Raw genomic sequence first — 15,712 nt, 5'->3', positions numbered from 1 at the left:
ATGATAAGTTTTTTATGAATTATAAAATAAAAATTTAATTATGTAGATGTTACTTATTTTTAGAGCACTAAAATGTATACAAAAGGGTTTTTTTAATAAATAAATTTCATTATTTTAGTATATAACTAAAAATAACCCATAAATTAATTATGAATTCAAAAAATTACAAAATCTAAATTGTTTAAATCTTGTTTAGTTGGGTACCAAATAAAATTTTGTCTTGCCAGAAGCTAGGTTTAAGTTTAGTAAAAAATTTAATGAATGTTTACTTGCTGCAAAATTTGTGTACACACACACACACACACACACATGAATATGTACTAAAAGGGCCTGTAAAATATAATATGTGTTGAGTAATTAAAAGTATGAAAACTGTAACATCTATAGTTGAAATAATCATGAAAATGAAATGTTAATATAAAGTTCTGGTTAATTTACAGAAATCTACCAAAATTTTCCTGAGCGTATCTTTTAGCCAATCTTTCATATATTTAATTTTTATGAAGTAGGTTTTATTAATTTTAAACATTGTATGTATATAGTATTTATTTGTTTTTTTTTTCTTTTTTTCTTTGAAGGTGCATGTTATTGGACCAACAGATGCCCTTCCATTACTTCATCATCGTAGTACTATGAATATGGGAATTCCTCAGCATTTTCTTCTAAATACTCATGTAACAATTGCTTTGTTCCTTCTGTCTACAATTTTAGTGATGCTCTCTAGTTTTGTATTGTACTTATATGGTTATGGAAGGTGAGTGTCCATATTAATTTTAAAAAATTATTTTATTTTTAGTTATATTTAATTCCTTTCTTATATTTCAAGAAACTACAACAAGTTTTGAATTGTAAAATAAAGTTTTTACAATCATTTTAATGTTTGTGAAAAGAGTAGATTACTGCTGATATTAATATACTTCATAATAATTTCATAATAGCCCCTTCGCATAAACTTTGTAAAAAATAAATTTTATTCAAATGTTGTTGTATTTGGAGGTAGTAAATCACCATTAGATAACTTATATGTCACCAAGGACATGGTATGCTATATAGATATAAAAATATGAATCAGAAATGTGATAATGCGTATGATGTCACTGTTTATGATAATTTCTATAATTTCATAATTTTTAAAAGCATTGAAATTACTAATCCAATAAAGCATTAACTACTTTAATTTATAACATTCATAAAAAACAACAATCAAAACACAATTAAAAAAACAACTACCTTACAACCAATACATAGTAAGAAACAAAAAAGTGAAAACATATACATAAAATATTTATACACTAATAGTATCACTGAAAACATTATTAAAGCTTGTAATAAAGAAACCAACAAACTTAATAACCACAAACTAGGGTGGAATGTGGAATTTATAAAATTAAATGTAATGTTATTGAAAAAAACAAATAGGTTCGTTAAAACTAAATTTCTTGGACATTATAGAAATTACTTAATATGGCAGACCATCTAACAAACAATAAACATTCTATTTTTAATATTAACACAAATTTAGAAATATTAGAAATGAATAAAGATGACATAGAATTAAATTTATTAGAAAAATATTACATATGAAAATACAAACAAAATTTCAATTGAGGATGCGGGATCCTGCAAAAGTACTTTCATTGTAAAATTAAGGTAAGATATTATTTCAAAATTCTGTACTAGGTACTTTATATTAATAAAATTTTAAATATATATATATATATCAGGTTGTCTAAAATGTATTGAGCCTTTGGAGGTCAAAATTGAGAATATATTTATTGTTACTGGAAAATTACATTACGAGACACATATGCACCATTTTTTTTTTTATGATCTGCTATTTCTCTGGCAACACCATAATCCTGTCGCTACAGAACTTCTGTGGTTTCTGGTCAAAAAATTGTGTCACATGGTTTTCACAGGGATCTCTTGAATCTTAACATAACACCGTTCAGGGAATTCTGCAGAGACTGAAACAAATGATAGTCTGATAGTGCCAGGTCTGGGCTACATGGTGGATGCATTAAAACCTCCCAGTCAAGTTCTCTCAATTTCTGATAGATCGTTAAAGATGTATGTGATCTGGTATTGTCACTGTGGTATATGACACCCTTTCTGTTGACCAGATGTTTATGTCATTAACGATGGCATCACTGCTTACGTGCTGGTCTTCCTTGACTTTTGCTAGAATTCACTAATGCTATCTTGTGTGCAAAAAGCTCACTACTTTTGAAACTACCTATTTTATATGTTTGTATATATAAAAACAAAAAAATTAAAAAGATATATTGATGTTCTCTCTTAAATATAAAAAATTTATGTAATCAATAAAATGAATTTTTTAATTCTATTTTCTATTATTTTAGGTTGAATGCTTTCATGAGTCGTCAGAGATCACGTCGTATTATAACTTTGCAAGATGGTGATGGCCATGGTTGGGGTTATTTCTCACATTGTGCTGCATTGTGTGTATTAATTGCAATGGCAGTATGTGAGGCACCTCTTTTATATGATTGTACTATCGTCTACAGAGGAAGTCTCAGTTGTGCTGTTCTTGCTTGCGTTGTTGGAGCTGTTATGCATTTATTCTTATGGGTGCTGCTTTGGTTAGCTCTTACATTGAAACAACATTGGGTAAGTTTAGTGATATCGGTTTTTTTAGTTACTAATTTATTACTGTTATTCTTTAATTGATACACTGCAAATTTTCTGCTTAATTGTTTTCAGTTATTTATGAATAACAGCAATAATAAATCCATCATAAATACCACTGTGTCATATATAGTTCAATATGTATGATAATTTTTAACTGCTCATTGTTTGCCTATGCTGCTTAATAAGTATAACAAGTACATGTAATAATGTTTCTTTAAAAAAGAAAAATTTCTTTATGTTACTAGGTTGCATAATTGTTATGTGATATAATATTAAATATCCTTGTAGCTTTTTTTGACGTAACCTGATATTTACAATATATTCATTAATAATTTTTTTTTAATTTTTTATTATTTTTAACCAAGATTGCTAAAAACATTTTAATACCAATACATTATTATTTTTTAATCAAAACTGGGTATGAGAAACTCATATAGAAGTTGATGCTAGTTAGTTATGTGCCAGGAAAATCAGACCAGTATGCAAAAAAGCACTTCTCTAAGAACAAGCAGTTAAAAAGATTTAAATATCTAGTAGTTTACCTTCCTAAGGTAATCCTTCTGGAGGATGAACTTGAAAACCTCATTGTTGATAGCAGTAACCACATGAAACTACTTTTTTTTATGAAAATATATTTTACAGTTAACTACATATCTTGACTTCAACTTTAAAACTTTAGTATAGTTGAATAGTAATCAACAATTTTGTTGTTGCTGCTTTTTGAAACATTATTCATTTAAGTGGAATGAGCTTCTATAATCATTAGGCACTTATAAAATTTCATTCAACATTATGTCTGGTGATCTATAAGAACAAATCATTAAACATTACTCATTAATCATTAATCATTTCAATTTCCATGATGCTACATTACTTGAAGATTTATTCTAGTGTTGTGGAGCTATCAGGTTGTAAGCAGATTTACCTTACCATCTTACCCTTTACTAAGGTTGTTCTATTTAATTATCTTGATAATTATAATCATAATAATTTAATTATTATAAAATGATCTGTATTTTCAATTATTAGAACTAAAATATATCTTATATTCCACCAGTACTGCTGTCTTATATTATGCAAAGCTTCAACAGTGCTGCAGAGACATATTATTTTGAAATTTACAGAATATTTATCAGGTCTTTTCTGCTGCCAAAACATAGATGTAAGAAATGATTAGATGAATTATTTTAACAATTATGTATTATAAAATTTTCCTTCACACCATACTGGTGTGTAGGAATCATTATTGAACTTTTGCCCATTACTTTATTGAACCTGCCCAAAGGACTTTTTTATTTTCGTATGATTTATATTATGAATAAATTATTTATTAATATAAAAATTGTAATTTATTCAATATTTATATATCTGTAATTTTTGTTATTGTTAGGTTTTCAAACTTCGGGTAACTGTTGGCCGAGCAGCTGTACGTTCAGCAAGATCTATAAGGCTTGTAACAGAAGTAGATCTCCTTTCAACAACTTCTAATGATGCTTCTGCTCCATTACTTATTGTTGGTAATGGAAGAACTTATACTGTGGCAGAGACATCCCCTAAAAAAGCTATAATGAGTGTTATACAAAAGGCTGCTGCCGAAAAGAAAGGAAGAACTGGTCAAGGTAAATAAATATTGATAAATATATTGTACATTACTTTTACATAGTATTTATATACAAGAGTCGTTTGGAAATTCCTTGACCTAACAAAGAAAACACAACACTTTCAGAATTTTTTAAATATTTTTCAACACATGTACCTTGCAGTTCAGTACAGTATGTTTAGACCACTTTCTCATACCCTCAGTATAATGTAGTTTTTCCAGCACTGCAAAGTAAATGATTGTCTCAGCTTTGACCTCATCCTTTGAAGATAATCTTTGTCCAGCGAGCCATTTCTACAGGTTTTTAAAAAGGAACTAATTACTGGGAGGCAAATCCACTGAGTATAGTGCAAGTAGAAGCACTTTGTAGCATAGGTCATGGAATTTTGCAGCAACAACCTGAGACATGAACATGTCCATTATCATGTTGAAAGAGCATTTTCTTTTTCCCCAGATGTGGACATTTAGCTTAAATAGCACCCACTCTTCATTTGGTTCATTAGTGAAGCATAATATTCCCCCTGATGTTCTACCTTTTATCAAATTGTTTATGAGCACCACATTAAGAGAATCCCAAAAAACTTGTCATGATTTTTCCTGTATATGGAACCATGGAACCATTTTCTTTGGTGCACTTTCACCTACCGTCTCTCACCCATTGTTTGGATTGTTGTTTGGTTTTTGGCATGTAAGGTGAATCCATGTTTCATCTACTGTAATAAAATGTTAAAGAAACTCAGCAGAATCATGTTTAATAAGTGTGAACACCCTTGAGAAGTTTTCACTTAAATACAATTTTGGTTGACTGTTAATGCATTACCCATCAAGGAGAAAGCTTTTTCATACCCAAAAACCATAGTTAAAATATAGTTAACATGGTTTATTGAAATATATGCATTATTAGTAAGCTTGCATACCCTCAGTAGGCGATTATTTATTATGGATTTATTGTAGATTTTTGCAATGATTTAATCGGTCATAGTTTGGGCATCCTCAGCATTCATTACCTAGCATGAATATAAAACCATATTTAAATTCAGCAGCTCACTTTTTTACCATGAAAAATGAAAAGGAGGAATCCTTAAAAGTGGAATCTTAACTTTTCTTGTATGTCTGTCAGAGTTAAACTTTTTAAAACAAAGTATTTTAACAGCTCGAACTTCAGTTTATCTATTTTTTAGAAAATATTAAAACTTATTTGCTTTGTGGTCATTACAACCAAGCAACTAAATGCATGTATTTGAAACTTCATAGCACACTAAGATGATCTAAAGAATCATCTTAGACAAACATCATAATCATTTGATCAAACTTGTGCCATCGATGTCAGGCTGAGAACTTTCCAAATGATCCTCATGTATTCGTTTTCATGTATTTGTTTCATGTTTTTTATAAATTTGATTTCTATTTGAATGACTATTTTATATCAAAATCAAATAAATGTCCTTATCAAATAAACAAGAGTACTGATAAAACATTTTAAAATAAATTCTAAATTTTGGATAACTGTAAATTAATTTGATAAAATTAAACACATTCAGCCTTGAGGATGTGTGTGCCTTGTACAAATGGCATTCAGCCTTGTACAAATGGTGTGTTTTCTCACCTCACATTCCAACCATTTCATAGATGCAGTCAATGTGTTATTGTAAATTCTGCTACATTATCTGTGATTTTTACACTTGTCCACTTTACCTCTCTCTCAAAGGTTTATTGTTGTTGTATAAAGAATGAAAATATTTGTTTTCAACCCTAAATTAGATAATTTACATTATAGACACATTTTTGTGCTTATAATGTAATATTCTTATATTAATATTCTGACTGACAACATAAATCCAGGTACTTTGCAATAAAAGACAACTAGTAAATATGAAGAAAATTATTTCAAATTAAGAATTCAAATAAATATATTTTTTTCTGTAAATTGTATTACTCGGTAAACTACTCCCTAGTTATACTCATTCAAAGATTATTATTATTAAGTTATTCTGAACTGCTATCTTGCTGATTTTTTTGTTTAACATTTTTAAGTAATATTCAAGTAGGTATTTAAACTGAAATTACTTTACTTGCAGGTCGATGTAATGGACAAGATTGGATGGAAAAAGAAGAAGAACAAATTTACTGGTTACGGCCTAAACCACGTTCACCAAAGAATTCACCTGATTCATCTACTTCAACTAGGATTGATTGGAATAAGAAACCAACTCATACAAAACATAAAGTTACATTTGACCCATCATCAAAGTAAGTAATTTTAAAATATTTTGTGCATAGATGCAGACATTTTGTAACTTTTAAGTTTCTGATGAATTTACTTACTTTTTGAACTAAATTAAATAAAAATATCTATTAATACAAATATTTGTCAGTTTTTGGATACTTTCTTTTATAATTAATTATGTATCATCATTATATGAGAGAATAAGTACATTTTATTTTTATTATATAGGAAGATTCTTGGTGAAAAAGATGGAGCAGATTCTGAAGATGATGGGGATTATGCAAGATTGCGTGAACTTCCTTTACTAAGCACAACTGTAGTAGATCCCAGTGATGATACCGCATCTGAAGATAACAAGGTACGTTTTTATAAAAATAAATTTCTGAATAGAAATGCTGTATAATTTTTTAATAATATTGCACATAACATTATTGCATGAATGGGATTATGGTTTAGGAATTGCTTATTAATATTTTTTTGAATCAATTTTTTATTCAGTTTTGTTTATAATTTTATGTTTTATTTTATCTAACTTACATTTTATTTATAAATAATTTTATCTTCATTGGTAATGTGGTCATATTAACAGTGTTATAACTGAATTATTGTATTATCACCAATTTATATTATTAAGGTATATTAAAATTAAAAATTGGAATGTGATATTGCAAATGCCAGTTGTTAAATTAAAACATATTTTTAGAAAAAATGAAATTGTATTTATATAATACAAAGGCAGTGCAGAAAGTAACTTCTGTTTGATGTAAATAAAAAATGTGCATAGATAAAAATATTTTATTATATACAACTTAAAACTCTACAGCTTTAATTATTTTTCAACCCAGTCGTCATTTAAATTCAAGAATTTTTCATAGCATTTTACTAATTTACAAATACATTCTTCATAAAATTCAGCCGCCTGGGTACCTAGCCAACTCTTCAAAGCATTTTTGGGATAGAGAGTTTTTCTACTTGATTTTACAGAACGTGACAGGACGATTACTTCAGCAGTCTACTGTGAGACTTTGAATACTCATCCTCACAGTGCTCGAAGAACTCAAGAATTTCTGAATCAATTCCAATGAGACTTTTTTGATCATCCTCCTTACAGCTTGAACTTGGCACTGAGTGATTTTTCATCTCTTCACTAACATGAAGAAATGGCTTGCACTGCAGCACTTCGATGTCAATAAACTTCAAAATGATGTGAAAGGCTGGCTAGGTTCTCAGGCTACTGAATTTTATGAAGAAGGTACTTGTAAATTAGTGAAACACTTTTAACAATGCTAATTTAACAAACACTAATTTAAATGGTGATTACGTTGAAAAATAGTTAAAAACTGTAGTTTTAAGTTGTGTGTAATAAAATATTTTTATCTAACCAGGGTTTCTTATTTAGTCAAACGGAGGTTACTTTCTGAACTGCCCTCATGTAATTAAACTTTCTAATTGTTTTAACATGTTACTTTTAGCAATTTGTTCAAAAATTATATATCAAGCTTCATTTTTTCCATGTACCTCTGTTTTACATTGATTTACGTACAAATACAATAAGATGTATTTCATTACTTCCAGTATTTTAATCTTTATTCACCATATTTAATTTGATCATTTTTTCTGGAAGAAAAGAATTTAATTTACCTATTTTTAGTACCTTTGTAGCTGAATGACCATCATACTGAAAAGTTCCATGATAAATTTATATTGCTGTGTGGATTAATATTTACAGCCATTTATTTGCTATTGTTATACATTAAGGTCATTTCTACTTTTATACACATTACTGATTACTAATCAATTTTCTTATTTTTTTTTAAATTTCATTCTCTAGTGTTTATTTTTTTATTTACATTATATCACTAATTAAATATATAACAAACTGTATTACATCTTTCATACTTTATGCTGTACGAATAACTAATTAAGCATCAGGTAGTTTTTATTTGATCTATATATATATATAATATATATGTAAAGATTAGTGTGTGTGTAAGTGCTTATTAATTCTTGTGTACATGGGGATTTTTACAAGAAGAATCATGTTTATAATTTTTCCACTTTATAATTATACACATCACAGTTTATACAGTTAAAAAAATTTACTTTTTAAGAACTCAGCTTGTAACCTTAATTCATAATGAAAGTGAATCTTTATCAATTCAGTGCTGTAAAGCAAGAATGGCCAACAATTCAACCAAAAATTGCTTCATGATCGACCAGTTGTGAGGTTATCTCGGCCAACAGGAGAAAATTTCAATACGTAACGCAACTTAGTTGCTCATTTCGTTCATCATTTTGCAACTCATAGAAAGAAATGTTAATGGCACCTTTAGTACTGTATGACAATGCATCTTCTGCATCAGCCATTGAGAGGGTGGGAAGTGGCATCTATATTGCCTGTCATGCTTGCTCACCAATAAACCATCTAGCAGGCTCCCTCGGCATGCCCTCTTTTAATCCTTAGTGGAACAATACATAATGGCATTCTGTGTTCCTGTTCATTTTCATGAAGAATAAGAACTTAATTACTTTTTTACAATGATAAATGTTAAATGTTGTTGTTTAATATGCAGTGCCTCTGTAGCTGTTACTAAAAAGGGTAATCTGGAGAGGCATTTTTTAACTTTACATAACAAATATCAAACAGATTATCCATAAAATAGTGACGTGAGAAAAATTAAAATTAGGAATCTTCAGGCTCATTTAAGAGCTCAACAAAATCTTTTTAAAATCCATGAGAAATCACATGCAGTGACTAATTGCATCATTAGAAGTAAGCCATATTTTAGCAAAAAAATGTAAACCATTTTCTGACAAGAAACTTATAGACGAAACTTTCTTGGAAATGTCAGATTCAGTTTTTAATGATTTTGTAAATAAGATTGAAATTATTGCTTCAATTAAAGATCTAAAATCGTCTCAAAATACTGTGATGTGGCGGATTGAGAAAATGAGTGAAAATGAAGAGGACAGTTGTATAATGGCATTTATAGATCTTGTTTTTCCCTTAAATTTGATGAATCCACAGACATATGTGACACAGCACAATTGCTTATTTTTTTTATTCATACGGTTTTTAAGGATTATATATCTAAAGAAGAATTGTTAGGTATAATTTCTCTGAAAGAAAGAACCAGAGATATTCAACTGTTTTAAAAACTTCCTCACTAATTTGAAATTACTACTTTTTTAATTGTTTTCAATAACAACACAAATGGAGCAGGAGAAATGTTAGTCTGCCCAAAATGGATTTATATCTCTTTGGCAAACTGATAACAAATTCCCAATTTTTTTGAGCTATCACAGCATAATTCACCAGCAAGTTCGCCAGCTAAAAATTGAATACAAAAGAAATAGTGGATGTGGTATTCAAAATCATTTATTACATTCAAGGAATCTCATCATTGGAATGTCATGTCTTCCAAGTACAGCCAAAATTATTATTATATACTGATGTAAGGTGGCTACGTAGAAGTAAATTTCTGCAATGATTTTGTGGTTTATTAACTGAAAAAAAATTTTTCCCAATGAGTAAGATCAAGAATGTGCAAATTTAAATACAAAAACCGATCTCTGATACAAAAGCAGATCTTGTGAATGTCCATGGCAGAGTGGCAGCGTCATGGTCTTTCATTCGGAGGTCCCGGGTTTACATCCTGGTCAGGCATGGCATTTTTCATAAGCTACAAAATTCCATTTTCCCATGCACAAGTTTCAAGCTTACGTGGTGATATCAAGTAAAAAAAAAAAGAATGATGAAACTTTGCTCAATGAAATAAACTTGCTAACTTGCAATGAACTTGAACTTTAATTTACACAAAAATAAAGTGATTTAGAATTGCAAGGGAGAATAAGGCAGTGGGGGATGTGAATAAACTATACTGAATACTGATCAGTAATTACGTATTCAGAAAAGTATTCTCTTCAAAAATTAGTGAGTAAACATTTTCTGTTTATAAGTAATTACTTTTAGTCTTAAAAGTTTGCTTGTAATTTACTTTATGTAAAAGTATTTCTTTCTCATAGGAAATTGCTTTTCTTTAAGAAATTGCTGACATTGCCTTGATATCAAACATAAGCCTGCATGTTTAAACTTGTTCATATAAAAATGGAAAAAGCCTGATGATTCATGTCTGTCTATGATGATGTCATTTCCATTAAAGTTAATCATTTCAGTATATCATGTAGTTCTTGCTAGTCAACTCTACTTTTCTACTGGATTGTTAAATATGTCATCGAGTGAAGAAGAAACAAAATTTTCACATGTTTTGGACGATACCAAAAATGTGGCTGATGGTAGGGCAACTTTAGTAAATGTATTAAAAAATCATAAGGTTATTTTAAATAAGTCTTTGGCCTTTAAATTTATATACGCTAAATAAAAAGCATGGGCAAACATTTTGAAAGAATTTGAACAGTGCACAGGAAAGAAAATGTTACAAGCAAAAATAAAGAAAATGCCTAACAATATGAAGCATGAAATTAAAAAGAAAACAGACAAGCAGAAAACAGGCAACAAGGCGATAAAATTATTAAATTGGGAGAAGGATTTGTTAAGCCTCCTAGAAGAATATGAAAATCCCAATTTCAAACAAGTTTCAGGGGCAGCAAGAGCTGGAATCAAAGATGGGAAAAATAAACATACTCCAGAATAATGTGAAACACTGGTACTTACTTTCTGTAACTGATGTGAATAATTGTAATGCCAAGTCAACTTTGAAACGAAAAACAGGTGACATTGATGAAACGGCTCCCATGTCAAATAGAAAATTACAGAGAATTGTAATTTTGAATGAACAATTACTACTCATCAGAACTCAAATAAAATGAAAATAAGTGAAAATGAAAAGAGAAGAAATAAAATTGCAGAGAGAATTATTGGCATTCAAAAATTCCAAAACGAAGCAGAACATGGCAAGGAAACTGACACCACTTTGTTTACATCCTCCAATGAACAAATTAATGATCAATTCAACGTTTCTTATTTCAATTTGTAATATTTTCCCTAACGTGTTGTAACTAGTTTGTTTTCTTTTATCCCATCCTATCTTAATGAAAAAAAATACATTCAAATAAATAAACAAAAAAAAAACCATGCACATTTAGTGGTCTTCACCAAATACGTATGAGGCACATACGTATATATGAATACATATAGGTACACACATATGTAACCCACCGGGTTGGTCTAGTGGTTAACGCGTCTTCCCAAATCAGCTGATTTGGAAGTCGAGAGTTACAGCGTTCAAGTCCTAGTAAAGCCAGTTATTTTTACATGGATTTGAGTACTAGATCGTGGATACCGGTATTCTTTGGTGGTTGGGTTTCAATTAACCACACATCTCAGGAATGGTCGAACTGAGAATGTACAAGACTACACTTCATTTACACTCATACGTATCATCCTCATTCATCCTCTGAAGAATTATCTAAACGGTAGTTACCGGAGGCTAAACAGGAAAAGAAAGAAAAAGGTACACACATATGTAACCCACAGGGTTGGTCTAGTGGTTAACACGTCTTCCCAAATCAGCTGATTTGGAAGTGGAGAGTTACAGCGTTCAAGTCCTAGTAAAGCCAGTTATTTTTACACGGATTTGAATACTAGATCGTGGATACCAGTGTTCTTTGGTGGTTGGGTTTGAATTAACCACACATCTCAAGAATGGTCGAACTGAGACTGTGCAAGATTACACTTCATTTACACTCATACATATCATCCTCATATATCCTCTGAAATATTATCTGAATGGTAATTTCTGGAGGCTAAACAGGAAAAAGAAAGGTACATACATATATACGTACATGTATACTTTCAAACGTACGTTTTAGCCCACATACGTAGCTTCTACCACTATATGCATTCATACGATCCTATATTTTTGTAATAATTATTTATTTATCTAATTGTTTTTTATTACAAATAATTTTTTAACTTTATTTACTTAGAATTTTTTTAGACACGATTAATTACATTCTTACATTGTAACATTAATTATTTATTTTAATCAAATGAAAAGAATAAATATAAATACACAGGACAAAAGGATTAAGAATTAGGATTTATATTTCAATTATTAATTAATTCCCAAAGTATCCCATTACTTCAGTTCTCTTCTGTTCTCTTCTTTTTATCTCTAACTCTTCCTCTACTTCATCATTTTCCAAAATTTCTTCATCATCAGTATGAATTCCTTCATCTGCTATTTCGTATATGTAAGTCATCAATTTTCCAAAATTGTGTAAAATGGCGCAAGCAAGAAAGATTTTTGGAATGTCTTCTAATTTTACTCAAACCAGGTTTTCCAACGATAGGAACGCTGCTTCATTTCCCCGAAAACTCTCTCAATAATTTCTCTTGTTTTGCTTAGTTGTTTATTGAAAGTTTTTTTTTCATTGCTATCAGGATTTTTAAATGGCATAAGCAGTCATGATGCAGTAGCATAACCACTATCTCCCAAAAGACATCCAATTCCATTAAATTGTGTCATTACCTCCAGTGTTTTACTGCGTCTCCAAATACGACTATCATGGGTGCTGTCTGGCCATGAAGCATCAATGCAAGTTACCTTCTCATGTGCATCACAAGTTGCCTGCACGTTAATACTCGCATAACTCTTGCAATTGATATAAGTCAGCAAACTGCGGCGGTCTTTTAATTTCAATATGAGTGCATTATACTGTGCCTTGCACACACAGCATTTTTGAGTGCACACACAGCACTCCTTATAAATTTGCCTTCATTAACCTCCTGTGCACTTTGCAGGAAATGAATCCAGTAATTTGATTTTGACATTATTTTGTCCAAAATATAATCGAATGTTTTACTTACTGTTATACAGTGAACATCAAAATCTTTTTCCATTCCAGTCTGAAAGCCTGAGTCTGCAAGATATTGAAGAAACATTTCCATTTTCTGCTTCGATGATAATGGTCCTCCCCTTGTCTCATTTAATTCATCAGTTAGGAAAATGTCACATAAACAATTAATTGATTCTTCTTCAAAATGTAGTAGCTCTTTGCATCAACTTGGACTGATATACCGTCTCTTTTTGTAATTTTTTCTATCACGAACATTCATAAATGCAGTCATAACTGTTATAAGGTTCATCTAAAGGTATCTTAAAGATCAATAAGTATTTTCTTGTCCTTTTTATTCACTCTTTTAAGAAATTACTTATGCAGGATCAGTATTTGTGTGTGGTTATTAGGAATTACTTATAAGGAAAAGAAATATCTGATGCGACAAAAGCATACAAATTTCTGTTATTTTATTCTCACATTCATAATCAATTTCTTAAAAGACAACCAAGAAAAGTAAGTACTGATTTTTATTCACATCACCCAGTAATTGAAATGATCAGTAGCATTAATGCATTCAAAAAAAAAATTATTATGCAAATAAAAGTTCTTCAATAAAACAATTTTAATCACTTTCCAAATAAATCCAATCACATACAGAAACATCATAATTATAATTATAACATTGAAAAATATGTTGCAGAAATTAAAAAGGTAATTGAAGACTTTAAGGTCAGATTTCATGATTTTGAAAAAGTTAAAGTTATTGTGCAGTGCCTTTCTTTTCCTTTTAAAAAGGATTTAAGCATAAAACATATTGCCGCAAAAATTTCTGACATATTTAATATTGAAAAAAAAATGTGTTAGAAAATTAAATGATTATTCTATAAACTGATCCAACCTTTCAGTTCAGAGAACATGAGGAATACTTTTGGAGATACCTCATTTGAGAAACATATCACAATATTACCAAATGTAGTGAATATGTATCTATTCTTGTTTATGATGTATATAGTTATGTGAATTGGCTTTTCATATTTAAAGTTCATGAAGACTAAACATCTCCCTACTTACTGATTCCCATGCTGAAAATTCATTATCATTATCTTTGTCTGGATACACACTAAATTATGAACACTTGGTTGGAGACATGCAGATGCAGGCTTCCCATTAATAATAAGATTATAAAATAAAATTTAATCTGTATTTTTTTCAGTTAATAAATATTATTAATAAAATATCATATTAGTTTAACACTCCCTCCTCCATTGTCCCTTTTTAGTACACAAGACACAAGTTTGAATTTATTTATTAATGTAAAGATTTTAGTAGGTAAATCATGACACATTTTTAAGAAAAAACAGCTGTACAGAAGTTGGCCATCCCTGCCATAAAGTTCTTACTCTATCTACCTTATTAGATTCTGTCACAAGCTCTATCTTATTAATACTGATACACAGCTAAGGTATATTATTGCTAATATCTATTTTTAGTTTTTGATGGAAGGCATACTTGGACCTCTGTTTTATACTATATACATATGGGAGCAATTTATTTAATTTTACAGAATATCAGACAGACCTAAATGACAGTTGCAAAATTCAGTAATGGATAATAATGAAGTAACTGTGACAAATTTATTGGTCAAATAAATCACATTACAGTACAATAATTTCTGAAGGGAAAATTTACAACTTATCTGAACAAAATATTTTCATTTATCCCTGGTTGAGCAAAATCAAAGAGTGTGATTGACAACTTCTCTTCTGAATTTCAAACTAATCAACCAAAAATCTATCTATTTCCATATAATACAGTTGTTTAAAACAGGGGTAGGATACTTTTACTCCTTACAAACAAAAATAAATAACTACTATGACAAAATGTTAGTATAACTTATCTGTGTAATAGCTTACTGTCTGTAATAAATACATTATTTATTATTTGTTATTAAAATGTGTGTGGGTTCTCCCATGCCATTTCATTTGTAAACTTATTACTTTAATAAAGATTTTAATCTTTATGTATTATGTTTTTTGCATAAGATTTAAGAAAACAGATGTATTCCAGCACCTAATATTCAAGAAAATTACCACTCATTACTACTTCTTTGTAGTAATCAGTTTTTTATGAATAATTCACATAAGCTCAAGACTTTTTACTTGGGAATACTAAATTAGAATTTTCTTGCTTATAAAAATTGCCATGTATAACTGAGATTTTAAAATGAAACCTTCTGCATGAAAACTAAGGTGCTACCACTTCACCAAATATACTAATGAAGTGGTAGTAAATCTACATATAATATATATCCACTGCTGGCAATTAAAAGGACATAACTTCAAATATGTTATGTTAGATGTATCTTTATTTTTTTTTAGGAAAAGATGTTATATAGCATTTCAAAATATTTTATGAGCGCTACAAAAAGA

At 29.4% G+C, this 15,712-nt stretch overlaps 1 protein-coding gene across 4 annotated transcripts in view; it reads left to right on the top strand.

Moving 5' to 3' along the window:
* Positions 1-15,712, top strand: part of tinc (transmembrane protein tincar) — a 907,523-nt gene that overhangs the window by 868,165 nt on the left and 23,646 nt on the right. For all 4 annotated transcript variants that reach the window (XM_075365745.1, XM_075365746.1, XM_075365747.1 and 1 more), the window contains 5 exons: positions 579-754; positions 2,364-2,631; positions 4,043-4,271; positions 6,331-6,502; positions 6,708-6,837. In XM_075365745.1, the coding sequence (XP_075221860.1) occupies positions 579-754; positions 2,364-2,631; positions 4,043-4,271; positions 6,331-6,502; positions 6,708-6,837 (975 nt within the window). The remainder of the gene's footprint in view (positions 1-578; positions 755-2,363; positions 2,632-4,042; positions 4,272-6,330; positions 6,503-6,707; positions 6,838-15,712) is intronic.

Source organism: Lycorma delicatula, chromosome 5 (assembly GCF_047948215.1).
Source record: "Lycorma delicatula isolate Av1 chromosome 5, ASM4794821v1, whole genome shotgun sequence".
NCBI lineage: Eukaryota > Metazoa > Arthropoda > Insecta > Hemiptera > Fulgoridae > Lycorma > Lycorma delicatula.
The sequence above is the reverse complement of the archived record's forward strand: the minus strand, read 5'-3'. Positions and strand labels throughout refer to the sequence as shown.